This window comes from Cetorhinus maximus, chromosome 9, assembly GCF_964194155.1.
Source record: "Cetorhinus maximus chromosome 9, sCetMax3.hap1.1, whole genome shotgun sequence".
Classification (NCBI taxonomy): domain Eukaryota; kingdom Metazoa; phylum Chordata; class Chondrichthyes; order Lamniformes; family Cetorhinidae; genus Cetorhinus; species Cetorhinus maximus.
Genome location: NC_135887.1, coordinates 85,322,239 through 85,343,721, shown reverse-complemented (window position 1 = coordinate 85,343,721; position 21,483 = coordinate 85,322,239). Strand labels below are relative to the sequence as shown.

At 43.0% G+C, this 21,483-nt stretch overlaps 1 protein-coding gene across 2 annotated transcripts in view; it reads left to right on the top strand.

Annotated features, from left to right (window-relative positions):
• LOC144684776 (tetraspanin-32-like) overlaps positions 1-21,483 on the top strand; it is a 73,072-nt gene extending 51,589 nt beyond the window's left edge. For both annotated transcript variants that reach the window (XM_078548986.1, XM_078548985.1), the window contains 3 exons: positions 14,057-14,143; positions 16,568-16,651; positions 20,776-21,483. In XM_078548986.1, coding sequence (XP_078405112.1) covers positions 14,057-14,143; positions 16,568-16,651; positions 20,776-20,871 — 267 coding nt within the window. In that variant the 3' untranslated portion in view covers positions 20,872-21,483. The remainder of the gene's footprint in view (positions 1-14,056; positions 14,144-16,567; positions 16,652-20,775) is intronic.

Here is a 21,483-nt window from a genome sequence, read left to right as displayed (position 1 = left end):
AAGCGAAGGGGTGATAGGTGAATGGGACATGATGCAAGTTAGGATATGGGCAGAATTTTGAATGAGCTGAAGTTTATGGAGGGTGGAAGGTGGGAGACTGGCCTGGAGAACATTAGAAAACTCAAATCTTGAGGTAACAAAGACATAGAGAAGGATTTCAGCAGTGGGTAAGCTGAGACAGCGGTGGAGTCGGTTGCCTGGATTTTACGGTCAATGGTGAAATGACGGCGCTTGGCACTAATCTTAAAGAAAGTTGACTACAATGATCTTGTAATCTCTGTAGCATGGATTTCCCCCTTTCCAATGTCATTTTGAATCTGGCACCAAGTCAAGGGAATCTCCAGGTGTCCAGCAACAGTGATGTCATTAAGCAGGGTAAAGAGCCAATCAGAGACAGCAAACCAAGAAGTAATATGTACTGAAATTTCCAATTTTAATAAGATTTTACAGAGAGCAGAATAAATGATTGAGAAATGGGGTTAAGGTAAAATCTGAAATATCATGAACAAAACTTAAAATATGTTTATTTAAAAAGTGTGATATTGGAGGAATGGAGGAATTTGACATTTCACAAAAATGAAATTGGCTCCAAGGCCATTGATGCTTATCAGCAGCAATTATGAACTTAGTACATCATTAAAAACCCAGTTACACCTCATTCAACAAGGTGTAACTTTTACAGAGAGACTAACAACATTAAAGGGCAACTCAGTGATTCTACTTGATTGCAGTTGGGGGTGGGGGGGGGGGGGGGGTGGGGTGGGGAGTGGCCTTCAAAACCACACCCTGTGCGGCAGGAGGGTCAAAATATTTTTTCCCCTCAAGGGCTCCTTTTGAGATTTTCTCAAGGGCTACTTTTTGATTTTCAGGGCTCCTTTTTCATTCTCACTAACTCCTTTATTAGGTTATGTAGTCACATAGTCACAGTATCTTCTGCATTTGTATTGACTTTTTCTTCAGGGTTCCTCTTTTCTTAGATAAAATAGCACAAGTACCAGAAGGAAAGACTGTAATATTTAGCAATTCATCTAATCTCAAGACGAGAATCAATCAGATCAAAATAGTATGCTAATCATGGGTCAATGCTGGATTAAAAACGCATTTTTAAATTTTAAATTTATTATTTCATGGGATGTGGACGTCATTGGCTAGGCCAGCATTTAATGCCCATCCCTAATTGCCCTTTATTTTGCAAAGTAACGCCTTTATTTCGCAACACATGGCTTGTGCAACAGTGACTCAAACAAAACTAGAACAGAGAAAACATATGGAAAGAGGGTAACAGCAATTTTGATTGAAAAGAAAGTTTCCATTATAACCAAAAGTGTTCATCACCTGGGATGAATACAATTCCCAGTTTACAATAATAAACTAAGATCAGATTCATCTAAAGTTCTAACTATTTGCTGCAATGAAATATAAATCAGACAGGCATAAGCAGTTCAGGTAAGTTAGTGAAAGATCAAATGAATCTTCATGGTTTTCTTCTCATTTCTCATTGCCTCCCCTGTCCCTAGCCCCCATGCACAACCACCATAATACAGAAATAAAATTTGACGGACCTTTTCTCCGCTGGCTGCTGCTCCTGTTCCCAGTACAGGTGGCTCCTCAGGGCCTGCTCCTGGCCTCATTTCTGGACCTCCATCATTTTCCTTTTCTGTTTTTTTTTCCCTTAGACATCACCCCAGTCCCGGAGGATGTCGAAAGTTCAACTCACTGGTCATCTTGGTCCTGGAGAATGTGGAATGTTCAAGTTGAATTGGTCGTGGCCTAAGATAATTACTCCAGCTCCTCCAATGACAGGTTCCCTACCTCCTGCCCTTGCTGTTCCTTCAATCATAGTTCCTGTCTCTGGAGGAGCAGCAAGAGTCAGAGGGAGGGAGCCTGTCATTGGAGCAGCATGAGGGAGACAGAATCTATGATTGGAGGAGCAGCTCCTCACAGATTTTGTCTCACACACTCAGTCCCTGCTCCTCCAATTAAACTGCATGTTGTTTTCCTATTCCCTGTGCCTGTGCCTGTCCCCCCCTGTTTATTTTGAAACCTGCTATGGAGAAGCTTGATATCACCTATAGCAGCTTCTGGATCTCTGTGTTGCACTGCGCATGTGTGGATTCCAGAGGGTGTTGTCAATTTCAGAGGAGGAATGATGCTGAGAATTTCACTATCAACACTACTGCTAAATCTGGGTCTTTATTTTCTTTCAGTGGGTTAAGGCAGGGACAACTCGGCCATACAGACCAGTAAGGTCCTAGGTTTGATCCCTGGTCAGTGCTGAAGTAGCAGATCATAGCGAGGGCCTCATGGTATGTACTGCAATTGGGCATACCCTGCCAATACCCATTGTTCAAGCTCATGCAGAGTGGCTACTTGAGTGAGTTAGCAGTGAAAAGCATTCATGCAAAGAAATGTTGACACTGCCTTGGAAATTGCCGATAATTCAAAAGCAAGGAGCACTGGTTTAGAAGTTCCTGGCAACTATTAGAGATCATTTCTTCCAAATTACGTTACATATACATAAATAAATCAGAAGGAGCTGGCCAGACTGGCAGAACTGAGCCATTTAAAGATGGAGTACTTTCACCTCATACTTCCCTGCATCTTTGGAGAAGGTTTTTTTTTCCATTATGGGAGCTATAGATTTGCATGTCACAATTGTCAAAATGAAGTTTTTTTGGTCATCAACACGTTTCTAACCCCCACTCATAGAAAGGGATATCATTGAGCAGCATGTATTTCCATATTGTCATTCTGCTATTGCTATCTTATGCTATCTTATCAAGGGTGGAGGAGAATAAACTGGAGCAAAGGAGACAGTGAGGGTAAACAATTATTAATGCAGCCCCCCCCACCCCACTAAAATCCATATACCTATAGATGCAACAGATCTTATAAGTTACTGAATGAGAAGTTGTGCCTTTGGCAATGTGTCTTCACTAAGGAAGCCTCGGATGAGTTTTGCCACTTCTAGATGATGACCTCCAGCTCTGATCAAGAGCTGAAACAGCTCTATCCATGACTGTCAGCACAACTTTCAACTTTTGTGCCACATACCCCTTCTGAGCTGCAAATCCAGACTTTTGCAGCATCATTGAAGACTGTGTTCTCCTATACATGTCAGGTCACTGATATTATTTTCAGTGCTGGGACATTCAATCATTTTGGGATGACACCAGGGCTGTTTAGTTCTATCATGTTGCTGATTTCCCCAAAGTTAAGGGAGAAATCGATGGCACCCAAAGATTGTTGGAGCCAGCCAATTTTCTGAATAGAAAGGAATTCTTTTAGTGTTCAAATAGAATGTGACCAGTTACAAGGAATTGTGGTAAATTTTCAGAGTTGCCATACTTCATCTGTCACGACACCATTCGCACCCCCCACCCCCGCCAACTCCCCACCCAGGCCCAGCTCGAATAAGGCAAGACAGCAGAGTGTAGGGGTGTATCCTGAAAGACAGACAAGGCTTCCATCTTTATGAAGCATTCACAGGGAGGAAGTGTGCAAAGCATCCAGGAACGTTTTTCCTTCCTAAACAGTTACAGAAAAGCCACAGGGTACAATCTTTGTGCAACTCACCAGTATCTTGCCCTATGACTAAGCTGAATGTTGAATAGCATGCTCTCAACCTGCACTGTCATCAGAACCTGTATGTTGTATGTTGCACTGGTTTGCAGTTACCAAAAATGGAATGTGCTCAGCCAAGTTCTAACGCCTGGATTTCTTGTGTGCAATTCCTGGGGCAGGATTTTCCCGTCGGGAAATCAGCTGCGTGCCTGCCGACCTGTCAATGGCCAATTGAGGCCATTGACAGAGTCATTGAAGTAATTAATGGATCTGCCCGTCCAACCTTAAGGTTGGCGGGCAGGTCAGGAGCCCTGGTGGGCATTAGAAAAAGCATGAAGCCTCATCCACGGGCGGGATGAGGCTTCATGTAGGTTTTAAAAAGCTTAATTAAAGTTTTTAAAATAGTTATGGACATGTCCCAAATCATGTGACAGTGTCACATGAGGGGACATGTCAGGGAATTTTTTTTTCTATTTTTAATATTTTTTAATGTGTAGTCAATCTCCCTGAGACAGCACTTAGCTTCAGGGAGATGAGTGTGATCTTTCGTGCACATGTGCGAAAGAGCACACTGTCAGGTTTAGAGATTCACCCCCCCACCCGCACAAGGAGCGCACAGTGCTTCCATGTGGACGTCACGCTGGGAGGGCCTTAATTGGCCCGTCCATGTAAAATGGCAGCGTGCCCCTGATCCTGCCCCTGATCCTGCCCCTGGAATTGGTTGCTCACAACTACCACAAGCAAATATGTGTGAGTGGCGACCACTACGCTTAAAGCTATTTGAGAAGATTACCCATCAAGAAAATTTGGCCCCAACGCCATGGAAAGATTAGTGTTGAGAGTTCGGAGGTATGCTACTTCCACCAGTACATATCCTCCTTTTTTGTCCTTCGCTGTTACCCTTGCTCATTCTCTCACTCAAAAGCACCACTTGGCAGGACAACAGCATGGCATCAAACCTCTGTTATAAAATTCCACCCTGAAACCAGAATAATACATCATTTTTTCATAAAAATATAGGCTGGTTTCCAAGATGACAGATCATGTTCCACACTCCATCTTGCACAGGCACCAACACAAATCAGAGTACGGCAGAGTATTATGATAGTGGTTTGAAGAGAGAGGATCAGTTGAAGCACAGAACAATGGTCTGTAAAAGGTAGGCCATCGTGTATCTGTCAAATTCCAATGCATAAGGAAATCAATAGACTTTTGGACTCTAAGGGAATCAAGGGATATGGGGGTGGGGGGTTGGCGGGAAAGTGGAGTTGAGTTTGAGGATTACCCATGATCTTACTAAATGGTGGAATAGATGAAAGAGGTTGTATGACGTACTCCTGCTCCTGTTTCTTATGTAACATGAGGAAGTGGTGGTAATGGAAAAACAGTAGCTGCGGAGGCTTCCAACATATTTCTTACTGCATGGGTAAGGGATCCATACCTTCCTGATCCTGCCATTAGAAGTCGGTTGGTTGATGATCAAAAGACCTCCTAGACCACCTTTCACACAATGCTAAACACCATACCAGAATCGTCAGTGAATGTGATAGTAAGTTAAGCACCAAGAAGCAGCCCCAGATTGCTCCCATTTCATCATCATAACTGCCAAGATTGCTGCAGCGACTCCGTTTAAGCATGTACACATAGGAGGAAACTTTGTTCATGTCAGACTACACTGATTCTCCGGGGACAGGTAGCACTGTGGGCCATTGCCTGTACAGCTAGTGCAGCTTTCTTCAATGATATCAATGAGGAACACTGCATGGGTGGCAGCCAATGGCACTGCCTAATCACGTTTACTCCCCCGTAGCTTCTGCTACAAGTCCGGCAAAGCTACAGCAGCTCTGAGGTAATTCCCAACAATAAGAAACATGTGGTGATAGGCAGTGAAGGCACATCATTAGATAAATATCACCTGAGTACATTCAAGCACTTTAATTTCCCTTGGTGCAGATCACTTCTGTTGTAAAGGGTCATATTAAAGTTCCAGCTAATGAAAAAATAGTGCGAGATGACAGTTAAACAACAGCAGATAGAGAAAGATAACCCGGAATTTTATTCAGCTACTGTTCTTGTACAGGGGCCAAATCTAGATCATATTGGAAGCAGATATCAACAAATGACTACGATGTCAACCTTCTTGGCTGCATCTTTACTTACTTTATTTTCCCCTCCCACGCTTTATCCTTATTTAGTACTGCTTTAAAAAATGGGCTCCCCATCATCCTGCTACATGATGATTCCTTATTTTATAGAGGAACAATACAACATGCAGTGATTATTTCTGATATCTTGACGGATGTGAAACAGACCGACCATATAAATACTGCAGCTACAAGAACAGGTCAGAGGCTGGGAATTCTGCAGAGAGTAACTCACCCCCTGACTAAGCTAGTCCACCATCTACAAGACAGGAGTGTGATGGAATACTCTCCAGTTGCCTGGATGAGTGCAGCTCCAACAACACTCAAAAAGCTTGACACCATCCACGACAAAGCAGTCTGCTTGATTGGCACCCCTTCAACATCCAGTCCCTCCATCACCAATGTACAATGCAGCAGTATGTATCATCTGCAAGATGCACTGCAGCACCAAGGCTCCTTCGACAGCACCTACCAAACCCACAACCTCTACCACCTAGGAGGACAAAAGCAGCAGGTGCATGGGAACACCACCACCTGCAAGCTCCCCTCCAAGCCACACATCATCCTGACTTGGAACTATATTGACGTTCCTTCACTGTCTCTGGGTTAAAATCCTGAAACTTCCTCCCTAACAGCACTGTGGGTGTACCTACTGCCACCTTCTCAAGTGCAATTAGAAATGGGCAACAAAAATGCTGGCCTAGCCAGCAACATCCACGTCCCATGAAAAAATTTTTAAAACCCTGTCTAAGCAGATCTAACAGCAGGAATTTGAGCAGGTCAATAATGTACCTTGTTATGTTTACATTCTACTTGTTCTCAGGGGTTTCACAGCAGCTCATTAACCATGGCTACCGAGTCTCCCTGCAACCAACCATCTAATCTGTAGACCAGATTTTAACCCGGAGCGGAATTAAGTGTGTGGAAGTAAAGGCTGCATCAAATACCAAGCTCCAGTGACCTCAATAGTATGAGGCCTGGTCAATTTTAACCCCCAGCCTGTGCGTTCATGTCCCCTATGAGTTGGGAATAGGCATTTGCCCAGCAGGCTGGTGCAGAATATTGAAAGGCAGGAGGCTACTGGCCATAACCAATAGAACATTTGGCGGAAATTGTGGGAAGAGGCTTTTGTAAGTATCTCTGATTCAAGCACTCCTGCTCCTCCAGGGAATGTTTCAATAAAGAAGATATTTGTTTTATCTTAGTCAGACCCAGGCTCCTTTTCCCACTGTAAAAATGGCAGTTGGAGCTTAATGATGTGATTGGACCCCAGTCTGCATATTTATAGAAGAATCCCAACAGCCACAGGCTATACAGGCCTCAGAGGAGCTGGCTAAAATAGAAAACACCAGAAATGGACTGGGAAATCAGCAGGTATGTCAGCCAGGCAAGGTTAAAATATCCTCTTATGTGCTCCTTCAAATAAAGTGACAGACTGCTGCATAATGAGGGCAATATGGAGGCTTCCTGCATGTTGGCATGAACTTGCATTCAAGTTGTCTGTGGCTAGACATCACCTGAACATTAATGGAATGGAAACTCTTTCTACCTGTGCTGGCTAGGGGGTTAATGGAGCATCCCTGATGCCCAGGTGGGTGCCACCAACCATGTTCTGTATTCTGGGCAAATGGAAGTTGTTTGCCCTGCCCAGCTTCAGTGGCTCAGAGCAAAACAGTGGCATAAAGCTTAATGCGATAACCTTCAGAGCAAAGGGAAGAACCTTCCCTGCCCTAGAAGTTGTTTGGGGCACATTTCTCTCACTCAGTGACAAAAAAATTGTCTCTTCTGACATGCCCAGCTGGGAGCACCTTGGTTTGTAAATGCAGCACTGGTGCCTGACAGGATAACTCTCTTTCTCTAAGTCAAGCAGTACATTAGCAGCCCTTCAGAGGAATCACCAACCGTAATACTTTGCTTATTCTAGGTTCCTTTGCTGCAGCAAACATCAATATTGTAGGTAAGTGCAGCAAACAAGTTATGCTGAGATGCAAAATTAGCACCTTCCCCAGCAAAGGAAACTACTGCCATGAGCTGAAAGCTTTTTTCTAAAAAAGGAAATCACAAGTTTTGATTGAACTGTGGACTGGGTAACTCACTCTAAGGATCCAAATTCAACATGCTAGTGAACTGGTAGTGAGTTACGATTCCTTTTGCCTGGCACCTCAATAACATAGCTTCTCCTTTGCAAGAAGGCTATTGCTAGGCAGCCTCACACGCACCCAAAATCATGACCTTTGCTCTCCCATGGAATGGCCCACATGACCAGTAGAACTTTGCAATTTTAGATTTTGTACATGCTTTTGAAATGCTTGCTTGGTAAATGCATTGCTCTGTACGGTATGAGGATATACATGCCAGGAACCCGAGACTTTATCTCTGGACTGCGCTAAGTTAGGTGATTCAATTCGAGACAATAGTTGGGAAAGTGCCCCTAGACTAGGAATGAACTAGCCAGGGTTTCTCTTCCTGACTGCAGTTCAATGACTGTAATGCATATGTTGTGTGGACATTTAAGGAGGAAATGACTATGTCTGGCTGTGATGCTCTCCACTGCTAAATATCTTACTCATTGTTATAAATACATATCTCCAAGAACTATACTTTTTTTTTTAAATTGTAAGGACATTGAATTGTTTGGACACTTTTTTGGGAACTGACCTGGGTTCGTTTTTTTTAAAGTTAGAAGTTCACTTTGGACTGTGAGGAAACTGCATTTTCCAACAAGTCCCATGACTTCAGCTAAATGACCAGCAAGGCTGGTATTTGTTTACTTGAACTTTAATTGCTGGAGGGAGAAAACTATTGTTTTCAGGTTCTAAGGCCATGTGATTTTCTGGAAACCACCTGACTGAATGTGCTTTCTGTTTTGAACTTGTGCTTTGAACTCAGTTTTGGGAATAAACCAAAAAGGAGAAGGCCCTCTCCCTACCTCAACTGAAATGTGGTGTAGTTATCAGTTCTATGTAGAGATTCTCATCTCAGTACAACTCATCTGTATTTGGAAATCTGAGGACTGACATGAAAGAGAGATCCCAAGGACATAAATTACGCTCTGTCCTCCTCCACACTAAAGCTCCTTTGGAAAGAACTTTCAGACAACTACTATGATCAGAGATCCATCTTTGCACGTGGGAATACCAGGTCAACAGTATCAAAACGCTTCAAGTTTCATCCTTTTTCATAAAGTTTTCCCTTTGGCCAAAAGGTGTTTTTTCCCCTTAAACGCCAATCTCTGCAGAGACCCTAATTGTTTTGTCCTTTGCGTGTATGTGTGTGTGTGTTGGGATTTAAAGGAGTATTTAGTTACACTTCCTGATCACATATTGTATGTTAACCAGTATTTTGCAACTTGTTTTTATTTTAAAATACATTTTGTTTCAAAATAAATCAATCATTCTGAGTTTATTGAAAGAAGCCTGGTTAAAGTCTCTTTTATTCTGGTCCAAACAGTAGTGAAAGTAAACAATTGGCCATTTTGGTGAGTGAATAAAACATTTACATGCATGGTGCAATGTGACTGTGGAATAATGGGGCTCGAGAAACTGCATACTCCTCCCGTCCCAGTTGTAGCATAGATTGGGGGCTTGTCTAGGATATCAAAATGTGGACAATGGGTGATTCGACACGGAATAATGATAATTGGTAAAGGATAAAAAGGACAGATACCAGGTTTCTTATACATCAGTAAACCAAGATGGCTTTTGAAGTTGTTAAGACTTTTCTAAAGATGAAAGATTTATCCCTGACTAGCTTACAAAAAGTAACCAAGTTAATCTAATGCAATTGGAGGATAAGTTGAAGTTAGAATTAACTGTAGAGGTGAGGAGAGCAGACATAGTTGAGGTAATGGTGCAGCATTTGAAATTGGAAGAGATGCAAGAGAGATCACGTTCTCTAGGGGGTGAATCAATTGAGTTAGCTAGGATTCAGTTGCAAATGAAGCAGCTTGAACACCAAGAAGAAATGGAGAAACAAGCTTGAACAAGAGCAGAAAAAGAAAGAGCATTTAAGCAGCTAGAACTGGAATTTCAGCCAGGAGAGAAGGAATGAGAAAGGGAATACCAGCTTAAAAGGCTGGAATTTTAAAAAGAGGCCCTGGATTCTGGGGGAAGTTTTAAAAACTATCCCCAACCCATAGCGCAGTGGGGAGGTGTTTAAATTTGTACAAACCCTTCCAAAGTTTGAGAAAAGGGACGTAGAGGCATTCTTCATTTCCTTTGAGAAAGTAGCTAAGCAAAGGAAGTAGCCAAAATAAAACTGGACACTGCTCCTGCAAAGCAGATTGATGGGCAGAGCTCATGAGGCTTATGCATCACTTTCAGAAGAGGTTTCTATGGATTATGATGTAAAAAAACACTATTCTTAGTGCGTATGAATTTGTCTGAGACAATACAGGCAGAAATTTAGAAACATAAGGAAACAGCCTGGGCAGACCTACATTGAATTTGACAGGGTAAAGCAAAGTAATTTTGACCATTGGATATGGGCATTAAGGGTTGATGCCATGTATGAAGCTTTTATGGAAATAATTCTCTTGGAAGGATTTAAAAATTCACCTCCTCCAATAGTTAGAACCCATGTCAAAGACCAGAGGGTTGCAACAGCTAAACAGGCAGCAGAGATGGCTGACGATTATGAGCTGGTCCATAAGTCCCTTTTTCCGTCACCCGGACAAACCTGAGAAGGCAAGTAGCTAGGGAAAAGAAGGGACAGCTGGGAATGCCCCCTCAGACCAGAAAGGAAGGTGCTGAGGGTGGAAGTGATATTCGAAGGCCTAAGCGTTTCCATTGTAACAAGGTGGGACACCCTCGTGTAGACTGCTGGCAGTTGAACAGGAAATCCATGGGACTTATTGGGGTACATAAGAGCAGTTCAGAAAAAGGAGCCCAGATTGAAAATTTAACAGATCAAGTTGTAGCATTAACTACAGCTGTGAGACCAAGTGCGAACATTGCTGTGAGTTCAGGGGAGGTGAATAAGATACATTAAAAATTTTTGGTGAGAGGAAAAGTAACCCCTTATTCCTCAAATGAGACAGTTACACCTTTAATTATATTAAGACTTATGGAAGCCACTCAAACACTTTTGCTGAGGAAAGGCATAATTTTTCCACTAGAGTGCACATTAAAAGCCAAAGTTTTAATAAATGGTATTGGCGGGGAGTATATACCTTACCTTTGTACAGGGTGCACTTGGACAATGTCTGGGACAGTGATGGTGGGAATTGTCCAGAACTTACTTGTAGACGGAGTTGACTTACTCCTGGGAAATGATTTAGCAGGTGTGAAGGTAGGCTTTCCCATATTTATGAAAAGCCCAAGTTATGGAAAGCCCAAGTGAGGTTAAAGAGAGAGGTCAGTTACAAGAAAAGGTTCCAGGAATTTTTCCTTCATGTGACCTGAACAATGGCTAAGCAAAGCCCTTCATTGGAGGTCAAAATGGTACCACAGACAGACATTCGGTCAGCTGAAGCTTTCTTTAGAGACTTGGATAGTCAAAGAGAAATGTTTAGTAAATTTTCTCAAATCAAGCTCCAACAAGCTGATCCAGAGTCAAGTAAGGTAGCGCAATCAGCCCAAACTGTAGTTGAAGCTGAGGGAGTTCCAGAATGTTATTATGATAAAAGGGGATTCAGATGAGGAGATGGAGACCTCCTCACAGACCTGCAGATGAAGAGTGGACAGTTGTCCATCAGATAGTGGTTCTGCCCAAATATCATAAAGAGATATTACGTATAGCACATAAATTCCTATGGCAGGGCATGTAGGGATACGGCCAGATCTTCACAAGGATGTTGTGCAGTTTTGTAAAACATGCCATACGCGCCAGATGGTGGGAAAACCACAACCTGCAATCAAACTGGCACCCTTAATTCCCATACCAGTTTTTGGGGAACCATTTCATGTATTAGTAGGCTATGTGGGACCATTACCAAAAATGAAAGCGAGACGCCAGTATATCCTTACTATTATGGATATGACAGCTCAATTTCCAGAGGCCATCCCTTTGAGAACAATTACAGCTAAGATAGTGGTAGAGAAATTAAACCAATTTTTTACTAGATAGAGATCGAGTCAGATCAAGGTTCCAATTTTATGTCTAAAATTTTTCAAAAAATATTGTAACGAGTAGTTTGGCTATAAAACAGTTAAAGCCCACAGCATATCATCCACAGACACAGGGAGCTCTAGAGAGGTACCATCAAACTCTTAAAACAATGATTAAAGCACATTGTCATGAATATCTCCATGATTGGGACAAAGGACTGGACTTCCTTTTATTTGCTACCCAAGATTCACCGAATGAATCTATTGGTTTTAGTCCTTTTGAATTAATTTATGGACATGAGATACGAGGTCCTCTGAAATTAACCAAAGAAATGTTTTTAGGACAGAGGGTCGAATTGTCTATTTTGAATTATGTGTCCATGTTCCAGGAACAACTCACGGGAGCCTGTAAAGTGGCTCAAGAATATCTTATCTAGCTTCACGAACAATGATGAAGGATTGGACAGATAAGCAAGCTGAGACCCAAATATTTCAACCAGGGGATGAAATGTTAGCGTTATTGCCTTTATAGGGGGAACCTCTAAAAGCACAGTTCAGTGGTCCATACAAGGTTGGTAAGAGGGTTGGTAAAGTAAATTATTTGAAAGACACCCCAGATTGCAGGAAAAAGAATTACCTGTGTCATTTCAATATGTTAAAACAATACCATCATAAGAAGGAGGATAGGAAGGAGCAGATACGCCAGATAGTAAGGACAGAGGAGGACAGAAGAGACAATGAGGGTGAGGCAGAAGGAGACTTAGACAGTTCACAAATTGAACCTCCTGTTATCTGGTTAGCTAACATTGAAATATAAGGACAGTTAGAAACCGTATTTTCATTCGTAGAGGTAGGACAACAAGAAGGCCTGGTGAATTTACAGAATTTAAAGGAATTTGAGGACAAACCAGGGTGTACAACTTTAACCACGCATGAAGTGGATGTAGGGAAATCTTCTCCTATAAAACAACATCCTTATCATTTAAGCAGGGAGAAACAGGCTCAGGTGAAAGCAGAAATTAAATACATGTTGGAAAATCACCTAATTGAACCTAGTCAAAGCAGTTGGTGTCCTCTAGTAGTGTTAGTGCCTGCAGGATTATAGAACAGTTAATGCAGTAACAAAAACAGATTCGTACCCAATCCCTCATTTAGAAGATTGTATTGACAGGGTTGGCAGTGCCACGTTCCTTACTAAGATAGATTTAAGGCATGTACCTTTAACACCACAAGCTAAGAAGATATCGGCCTTTGTCATACCAAACGGGCTATACCAATGCCGAGTGATGCCATTTGGGCTAAAAAAAATGCTCCAGCCACTTTCCAAAGACCAATGAATCAAGTTGTAACCAGTTTTCCTAATTGTGTGGTTTACTTGGATGATGTATTAATTTACAGCAACAGTTGGAAAGATCATTTAAAACAATTAGAAGCCCTATTTAACCAATTACAATCAACAGATATAGTAATAAACCTTGTCAAATCACAACTGTGATCAGTGATCTGTCTTCGCACACGGGAACACCAGATCGACAGCATCAAAACCCTTTGAACTTTATCCCATTGGCCAAAAGGTGTTTTTTTCCCTTAAACGCCAGCCTCTGTAAAAACCCTGTTTGTTTTGACATTTGTGTGTGTGTGTGTGTTCGGATTTAAAGGGGTATGTAGTTACACTTCCAGATTACAAATTGTATCTCAACCAGTTTCTTGCAGCTTGTTTTTTTAAAAAAGAAGTTTTGTTTCTTAATAAATCAATCATTGAGTTGATTGAAAGAAGACTAGTTAGATTCTCTTTTATTCTGGTTCTAACAAAAGCAGAAGTAAACAATTGGCCAATGTGCTGAGTGAATAAAACATTTACACTCATGGTGCAACCTGTGGACTAGTGGGGCTGGAGAAACTGCACACTCCTCCAGTCCCAGTTGTAACATAATTCGCTACGTTTATGTACAAAGAATAGCCACTTAGGAGAAGTACTAAGGCACTGGAAATGATTGCAACAAAAGTCAGAGCTTTCAGGATTGAGAAAAGGAAATTGGGGAGATTTGGGGGTAAAAGACTGAATGACTCCAAATCCTTCCTTTCTAAAGCACCCAACAAAAGCTTAGATTGTGTACAAACTCATTGTTAAAATCAGAAGTTACATGAACCCTATTCAATAGAATGCATGTGCCTTCAATTTAACACAGAATTTGGTCACAGTCTGAATTCTTATTTTGCACAAATTTCAGGATTCCCTATGCACAGTATTTTATTTCGAGTTGTAGGTAATTAAACTATCACTTCTCTATTTTCTTATAGTTTCTTTGCTGTGGAAAAAACTCAACATTCAGCCACTACAACCCTGTTGAGAATGAAACGTGCTTTGCAGAAGGCCCTCCTCTAAAGGTATGGCAAGTATTGCAACTAAAGAGAACATGAAAGATCATGTCTAGGATTACAGAGAGCAATAGGGACTGTGTCCAGGATTATAGGCAGCAGTATGGATCATGTCCAGGCAACAGTAGGGACCAGGTCTAGGATTACAGGCAGCAGTAGGGCCCATGTTTAAAATTATAGGCAGCAGTAGGGGCCGTGTCTTAGATTACAGACAGCAGTAGGGACCATGTCTAGGATTACAGACAGCAGTATAGATCATGTCCAGGATTACAGGCAACAGTATGGATCATGTCCAGGTTTACAGGCAGCAGTACAGACCATGTCTTAGATTACAGACAGCAGTAGGGACGGTGCCTTGGATTATGGACAGCAATAGGGGCCTTGTCTAGGATTACAGACAGCAGTAGGGACTGTATCTAGGATTACGGACAACAATAGACACAGTGTGTAGGATTACGGACAGCAATAGGGACTGTGTGTAGGATTAGAGACAGCAGTAGGGATAGTGTCTTAGATTACAGACAGCAATAGGGACCGTGCCTTAGATTACAGACAGCAATAGGGACCTTGTTTTGGATTACAGACAGCAGCAGGTACCATGTGTAGAATTACAGACAGCAGTAGGTACCATGTGTAGGATTACAGACAGCAGTAGGGACCTTGTCTTGGATTACAGACAGCAGGAGGGACCATGTGTAGGATTACAGACAGCAGTGGGGACCTTGTCTTGGATTATAGACAGCAGTAGGGACCATGTGTAGGATTACAGACAGCAGTGGGGACCTTGTATTGGATTACAGACAGCAGGAGGGGCCGTGTGTAGGATTACAGACAGCAATAGGGACCTTGTCTTGGATTACAGACAGCAGTAGGGACCTTGTCTTGGATTACAGACAGCAGTAGGGACCATGTGTAGGGTTACAGACAGCAGTGGGGACCTTGTATTGGATTACAGACAGCAGTAGGGACCATGTGTAGGATTACAGACAGCAGTGGGGACCTTGTATTGGATTACAGACAGCAGTAGGGACCATGTGTAGGATTACAGACAGCAGTGGGACCTTGTATTGGATTACAGACAGCAGTAGGGACTCTGTGTAGGAATACGGACAGCAGTAGGGACTGTGTGTAGGATTACGGACAGCAATAGGGACCTTGTCTAGGATTAGAGGCAACAGTATGGATTATGTGTAGGATTATGAACAGCAGTATGAATCAGGTGGAATTATGTTCAGCAGCATGAATCATGTGTAGGATTACTGGCGTCTAAGTTCTGCAAGGTTCCACTGAGGGTTAGGAACAAGGAAGGCCCAGCGTAGGTTTCCACCCATTTATCATGGGCAAGCAAAGGTTGCCCGGACAGAATTACCTCCCGCACTGCCCCCTTCACCAGAAACTGCCAACAAAGTTGAGGACCCTGTATATCCATATTCCAGCCTGTTTTCAGGGCAGTTAGGGCATTCGAAGGCCCAGGCTAACTTGGGAGTCATTGTACCTTATTACATCTCAGAGAAGCACCTCAAAGCACGCAATGGATTAATTTGATGTACAGTGACATTGTTGTGCAGGCAAACTTGTCAGCCATTCTGCACACAGCAAGATCTCACTAACAACAATGAAATGACAATGGCAATGGGTGAGGGAGGTATATTGCTCAGGTTACTGGGCAGCTCCTTGCTCTTCTTTGAACAATGTCATGGGAGTTCTAACGCACATGGTTGGTTTAATATCTCATACAAAAGATGGCACCTTTTGGAATGCAGCACTCCCTCAGTGCTGCATTAGAACGTTAACATAGATTATGGATTAAGATCATGGAATAGAGTTCAAATCCACAACTTTCTGCGGCTGCCAACACAATGGTGGACACCCCCCCAATACCCTAAAGGAGCTATTTTCTGGAAAGTTGAGCATGGAAATGCTGGATCCACTGGTTCCAAGTGCACCATTGAGGGCCGAGAGCCCAAATGGGACTAGGAGCCTTACCGGAAAGGCAGCTATCTGAATGCATCCAAAATAAAATGTGACTTCTCTGCACTTCGACACTCCGGGCACCCCTTTTCTTTTGTCCATCCCTTTGCTCGTCCCTACTTCTGTTGTGCCCCTCCCTCCATGCTGGCGATGTGCCCGAATTACAGCAGATAGCCTGCAGCCCTTTTTTTGACTACTGCCATCCAACAGCGTACCTTCAATGCTTCCATCACCTGGTGAGAGACCTGCCCAGAGCACCAGCAAGTTAATACAACTAACCAACCTCACTTTATCCAGTGAGGTCAGCTCATTTGTGCATAGACTTGTTGCTCGAAACTGAGTCAAGCTGAGAGTTGAATGAGAGAAGGCTTGTTGAACCTGTGTTTTTATCCTTAAAGGTACTGCTTCTTCCATAAAGGCTTTCAGGTGTGAATTTTCGTAACCACGTGTTTTGTCCATTAGGATTGTCTTCAGGCAGTGGAGGATCAGATCACTGGCCTCATGGCTATTGTTGAAGCACTGATGGTGTTGCTGGGAATTGTCACGGTAAAGTCAAACCAGAGCTGCATTGCACTTTCAGCTTGACGAATATTCTTCTTACCTTAAGAATACAGCAAGATCTTTGTTATCTGGCATGCTCGGGGAACAATTGACGCTAATTAATCAAAAATGCCGGTTAACAGGGAGTCATGTTACTCTGGACACAAGACAAGATGCGTTATATCTTTGTTGAGGCACAATAGCCAAAACTGACCCAATAATTTCATCATTTCAATGTAAAACCCAAGAACTGTTTCTGCAGATTTACAATCTATTGTTATTATATTATTTTTTTAAAAAAAATAATGCATTATCTGAACACAGAGTGATTGGCTTTAAAAAAAAATCAAGGCCAGAATTTTCAACCCGTCGGGGTGGTGGGGTGGGGGAAGGGGGTTATGCGGGGGTGGGCGCGAACCTGCCGCGACGCCATTTTACATGGGTGGGCCAATTAAGGCCCGCCCATTGTGATGTGCGCCCGCAAGCGCTGAACGCGCCCTGTGCGGGCGGGGGAATACCCTGAGTGGCTCCTTGCGCTCTTTCGCGCACACGGAGGTGTCTCAGGGAGATTTGTTTAAGTTATGGATATTTGAATGAAGGTGGGGAAAAAATTTAAGGACATGTCCCCTCATGTGAAACTGTCACATGATCTGGGACATGTCCACTATTTATTTCAAAAATTTTTATTTAAATAATAAACCCTTCATGAAACCTCATCCCGTCCGTGGATGAGGTTTCATGATAAATGCGAAGGCCGCCTGGGCTCTTCGCCTGCCCGCCAACCTTAAGGTTGGACGGGCAGCTCAATTAATTACTTTAATTACTTTTTAACAGGCCTTAATAGGCCTTTGACAGTTCGGCGGGCGTGCAGCTGAGTCGGCTGTTTGCCTGCCGAACTGAATATCTGATCGACATGCAGTGGTGTCGGGACGCCTGCCCGACAACACTGCGCGTCATTTTACGCATTGGCAAGCAGACCCCGCTCCCGATCACCAACAGGAAAATGCTGCCCCAAGCTGTCAGAAATCTCAGTTGCTAGAGAATTCTGGGTGGTAGAGGGCCGAAAAACTCATAGTTTACTGTATTTTGAAAAGACCAACTACAAAAGAATTCTGCTAGGGGGACCGAACTTTGTTCTAAAGGGATTAACATGGGAAAAATAAAATTGACAGGACCTGTGGGAAAAAGATGAGGAAAACCACTAGGAAGAATATGTAAACCTCCAGAACAATTGGTGGAACTTTCATTCTGAATGGGTTTAAATGAGTAGTGTTGAATTGATAAATCATTATAAACCCACATGATTTTTCCTTCCTGTAAAAGTCAATGGAGTGTTTAGAGGCCATCCTCAAAGCCCACACCCTAAGACACAGATCTGCATATTATGGAGGCTGGCATCCACCCCTCACATTGTACACTTTTCCTATGCCTGAAGGAATATGCCCATAGGAATCAGTGCTTCCATCTTTGATACACTGACTGGCCTCCCCTTTCAGGAAGAACATGTGTAGAGCTTTTAAGAGAAACCACTCTGCCCAGCAAGCACTGCATGCAAGTTCTCTCTCTTGATTGTGTGGCAAAAGATTAGAATCATTGGCCATGTCAGCCAGTTGCCACATGTCTGCTGAGCAGCAATGCAGTGCACCTATAAATGCTAGGCAAACCCGTGAGATTGCCACCCATTCATTTTACAATTGAAAAGTGACATTTGGGAAAGCTCCGCTCAGCAATATCAGATTCCACTTCCATGCAATCTTCTGGTTTCCTTGTGCTCAGTGCCTCATTCACATCTACACTACCTTAGTGAGCCCCATTGATCCTATCCGGGCTGGTGAATGAAACTGACAGGGTTGCTGAAGCAGTGTCAAAAGTGGACAGATCTGTTATCTATCAGCTGCTTCCACTTTGTTTTCTATTTCTGAGGCTATTAAAGGAGCACAACAATTAGCACAATTCTGTTGTTACTTAAATAATATCCTCATCATCTTATTTTAAAGTTTCAGCCACATTTTTTGTTGCTGCTCTGATCTGTTCAGCCATGATCTGATTAAATGGTGAAACATACTCAAGGAGCTGAATGGCCTACACCTGTGCCTATGTTTCCATTCCCATAGTTTACCATAGATTCACTTGGTCATCACCAAGCGACTGCAGGCACAGAGGCCCTGAGCCACAAAACACTGAACTGCATATTGCAAAAATGATTTTATTGTGCAAATATATATTTACAGTTAGTGCTTCTTTTCATCATCATGGGCAGAATTTTATGGGCCACCCATGAGGTGGGAAAACAGACAGGTGGACCCATAAATTAGGGCGCTGTGCCAACAGCAGCGTACCTGCTGCAGGTCCACCTGCCCCCACCCCCTCCACGATTTTACAGTCAGCTGTAGGGACATCGGATGGGTTACTCACTTGTAGCCCAATTGAGGCCCTTTGGGCAATTAATGCCCAATTAATTGAGGGCCTCATTCTGCCACTGCTTTGATATAATGGGCAGTGGGAGTGTCAGCAGTGGCTTAGTGGACGCACTCACTGCCCTAAATCAGAAGTTTATGGGTTCAAGTCCCACTCTGGAGACCTGACTTCAAAACCCACACTGATGATTGGCTTTATGGTTTAGTGGGTTAATGCGCCTGCCTGAAAAATAGGAGGTTTTGAGTTCAAACCTCAGGCGCACCTTGTCTTTTCATTGAATGCATGGTTTTATAATGGGCAGCAGAAGAGGCCTGTGCCCAACATGTAGCTGGCAGCTTTAATCCTGAGTGCGGCTTGTCAGTTAAAGGGGGTGCGGTATGCCTCCTTCCTGGGCCCATGTGTCAATCGGAGCCACAGCTTTGCCTCTCTAGGCCACCGTCCCTCCAGCCCTGTCCAACATGCCCCCCTAGCCCGCTCCTCCTCGCTTGGACCTGGCCCAACCTGGCCCCAGCAAGATCTCAGACTTACCTCAATAGCCGGGTCCATCACTGAATGTGACCTCCTAGGCCTACCTGCAGCACCAGCAATGGCCATCTCTCCTGCTTGGCATCGCTGACTGCTGTATGAGGTGGGACGTCCTCCTGGAGGTAGAAATAAGCCCCGCCTCATACTAATTAAAGGGGTGTTGCCCAAAAAAATTAAAGTGGGGCGAGCCAGCTAAATGGAGGTGGGCCCACCCCCGAAATTTATGCTGGAGTGCAGCAAGCCCGCCCTCAGTGTAAAACCCAGCCCCACGTGTAGTCCAAGCGGGGACTTGCTGGAGAAGTCGCATCATTGGGAGACAGAATAGTGTCATGAAAACAGACTATAGGCACACCATCGTACTGGGCCCTGATTCTGAGTTGCCGATTAACAGGAGGGCAGATCGGGTGACATCGGTTAGTTGTTTCATAGCGTGTCACCTCAGTGGCACATTTAAAATGAAGATAAACATTATCAGCAAAGGGAGCAAGTTGGCTAGAGGACAGGAAACAGACTAGTGTAAATTTTGATGTCCCTTAGATTGCAGTGTTTGTACCATTACTCTTCTCATTATGGCAAGGACGGGCTGCATGGCCTCCTTCTGTGCTTTAGTTTTATATATGTACGTTTGGGAATAGAAGCCACAATATCAAAATTTGCAGAAGACACAAATGTAGAGAGGTGGTTAATTGTGAAAAAAAGCATAAGTGACTTTAGGAAGACAGACACAGGCAGATACGCGCATAAGATAAAAGCAAAAAACTGCGGATGCTGGAAATCCAAAACAAAAACAAAAATACCTGGAAAAACTCATCAGGCCTGAGAGCATCTGCAGAGAGGAATACAGTTAACTTTTTGAGTCCGTATGACTCTTCAACAGATACGCATCAGATTAAATCTAATGTTGAGAAATGTGAGGTAATTTCGGAAAAGAAATACAAACCAAATGGTTAACATTTGAAAGGAAATAAAAAGACCTGTGGGTTCAGCTATACAATTTTTTAAGTGGCAGGACAAAGTAGAGGTTTAGTAAGTTGTGGCAAGCTGTTCACTATGATAAAGCATTAAAACCATGTACCGGAGTCAACAATTAAGAGGTTAGGAATCGGAAAGAAAACAGGATGGAACTTTTTTTTTAAACTTGACTTTTATATATTGATATTAACTGCTAGTTTCTGTTGTCCCTCCAGGTTTACGGAATGATCCTTGCTGCCTTCCTCTGCTTTGCTGGTTGCTTGACCGTGAGTTGGTACACGAAAGGGAAGTACAAGGTGGCCAAGCAGTAGTGAGCACTGAGCTGGAATCAGAAACTAGGAGCTGGTTGGACAGAAAGAAACACCCTGTGAACTGAGCTTTCCTGATACTGTGAAAGATGTCACCCCTCTCAGATTTCAGATTCTCTTTGCACTGAAGTATCTTACATTCTCATTCTGAAGGAAGGCAAATGAATGCATATCTACTTCACTCGGTCCATTGCGAGCAAATCCCCAGATCTACCTTCTCTCTCCACTGCATTGTGCCTACAGATTCTGCTTTTAAAGTGCACTAGGCTTTGCGTCATGCTGTTGTAGCAAGAAATTTTGATATTGTGATTCTGCGACTATGTGATTCCTTTTTAAAAATATATAATTTTAAAACAGAAAATGATTTTAAAAATGAACATTGAGAAGCTCAGTGATTCTTCTTACTGGGGTTGGCAATTGGGACGGGGAACATATGAACACAAGAACATAAGTAGGCCATTCAGCCCCTCGAGTCTGTTCATTCAATGAGATCTGCCATTCAATGAGATAATGGCTGATCTGTACCTAAACTCCATCTACTTGTCTTGGCTCTATATCCTTTTATATCATTGCCTAGTTAAAGTCTGTTGATCCCAGAATAAATTATTAATTGAG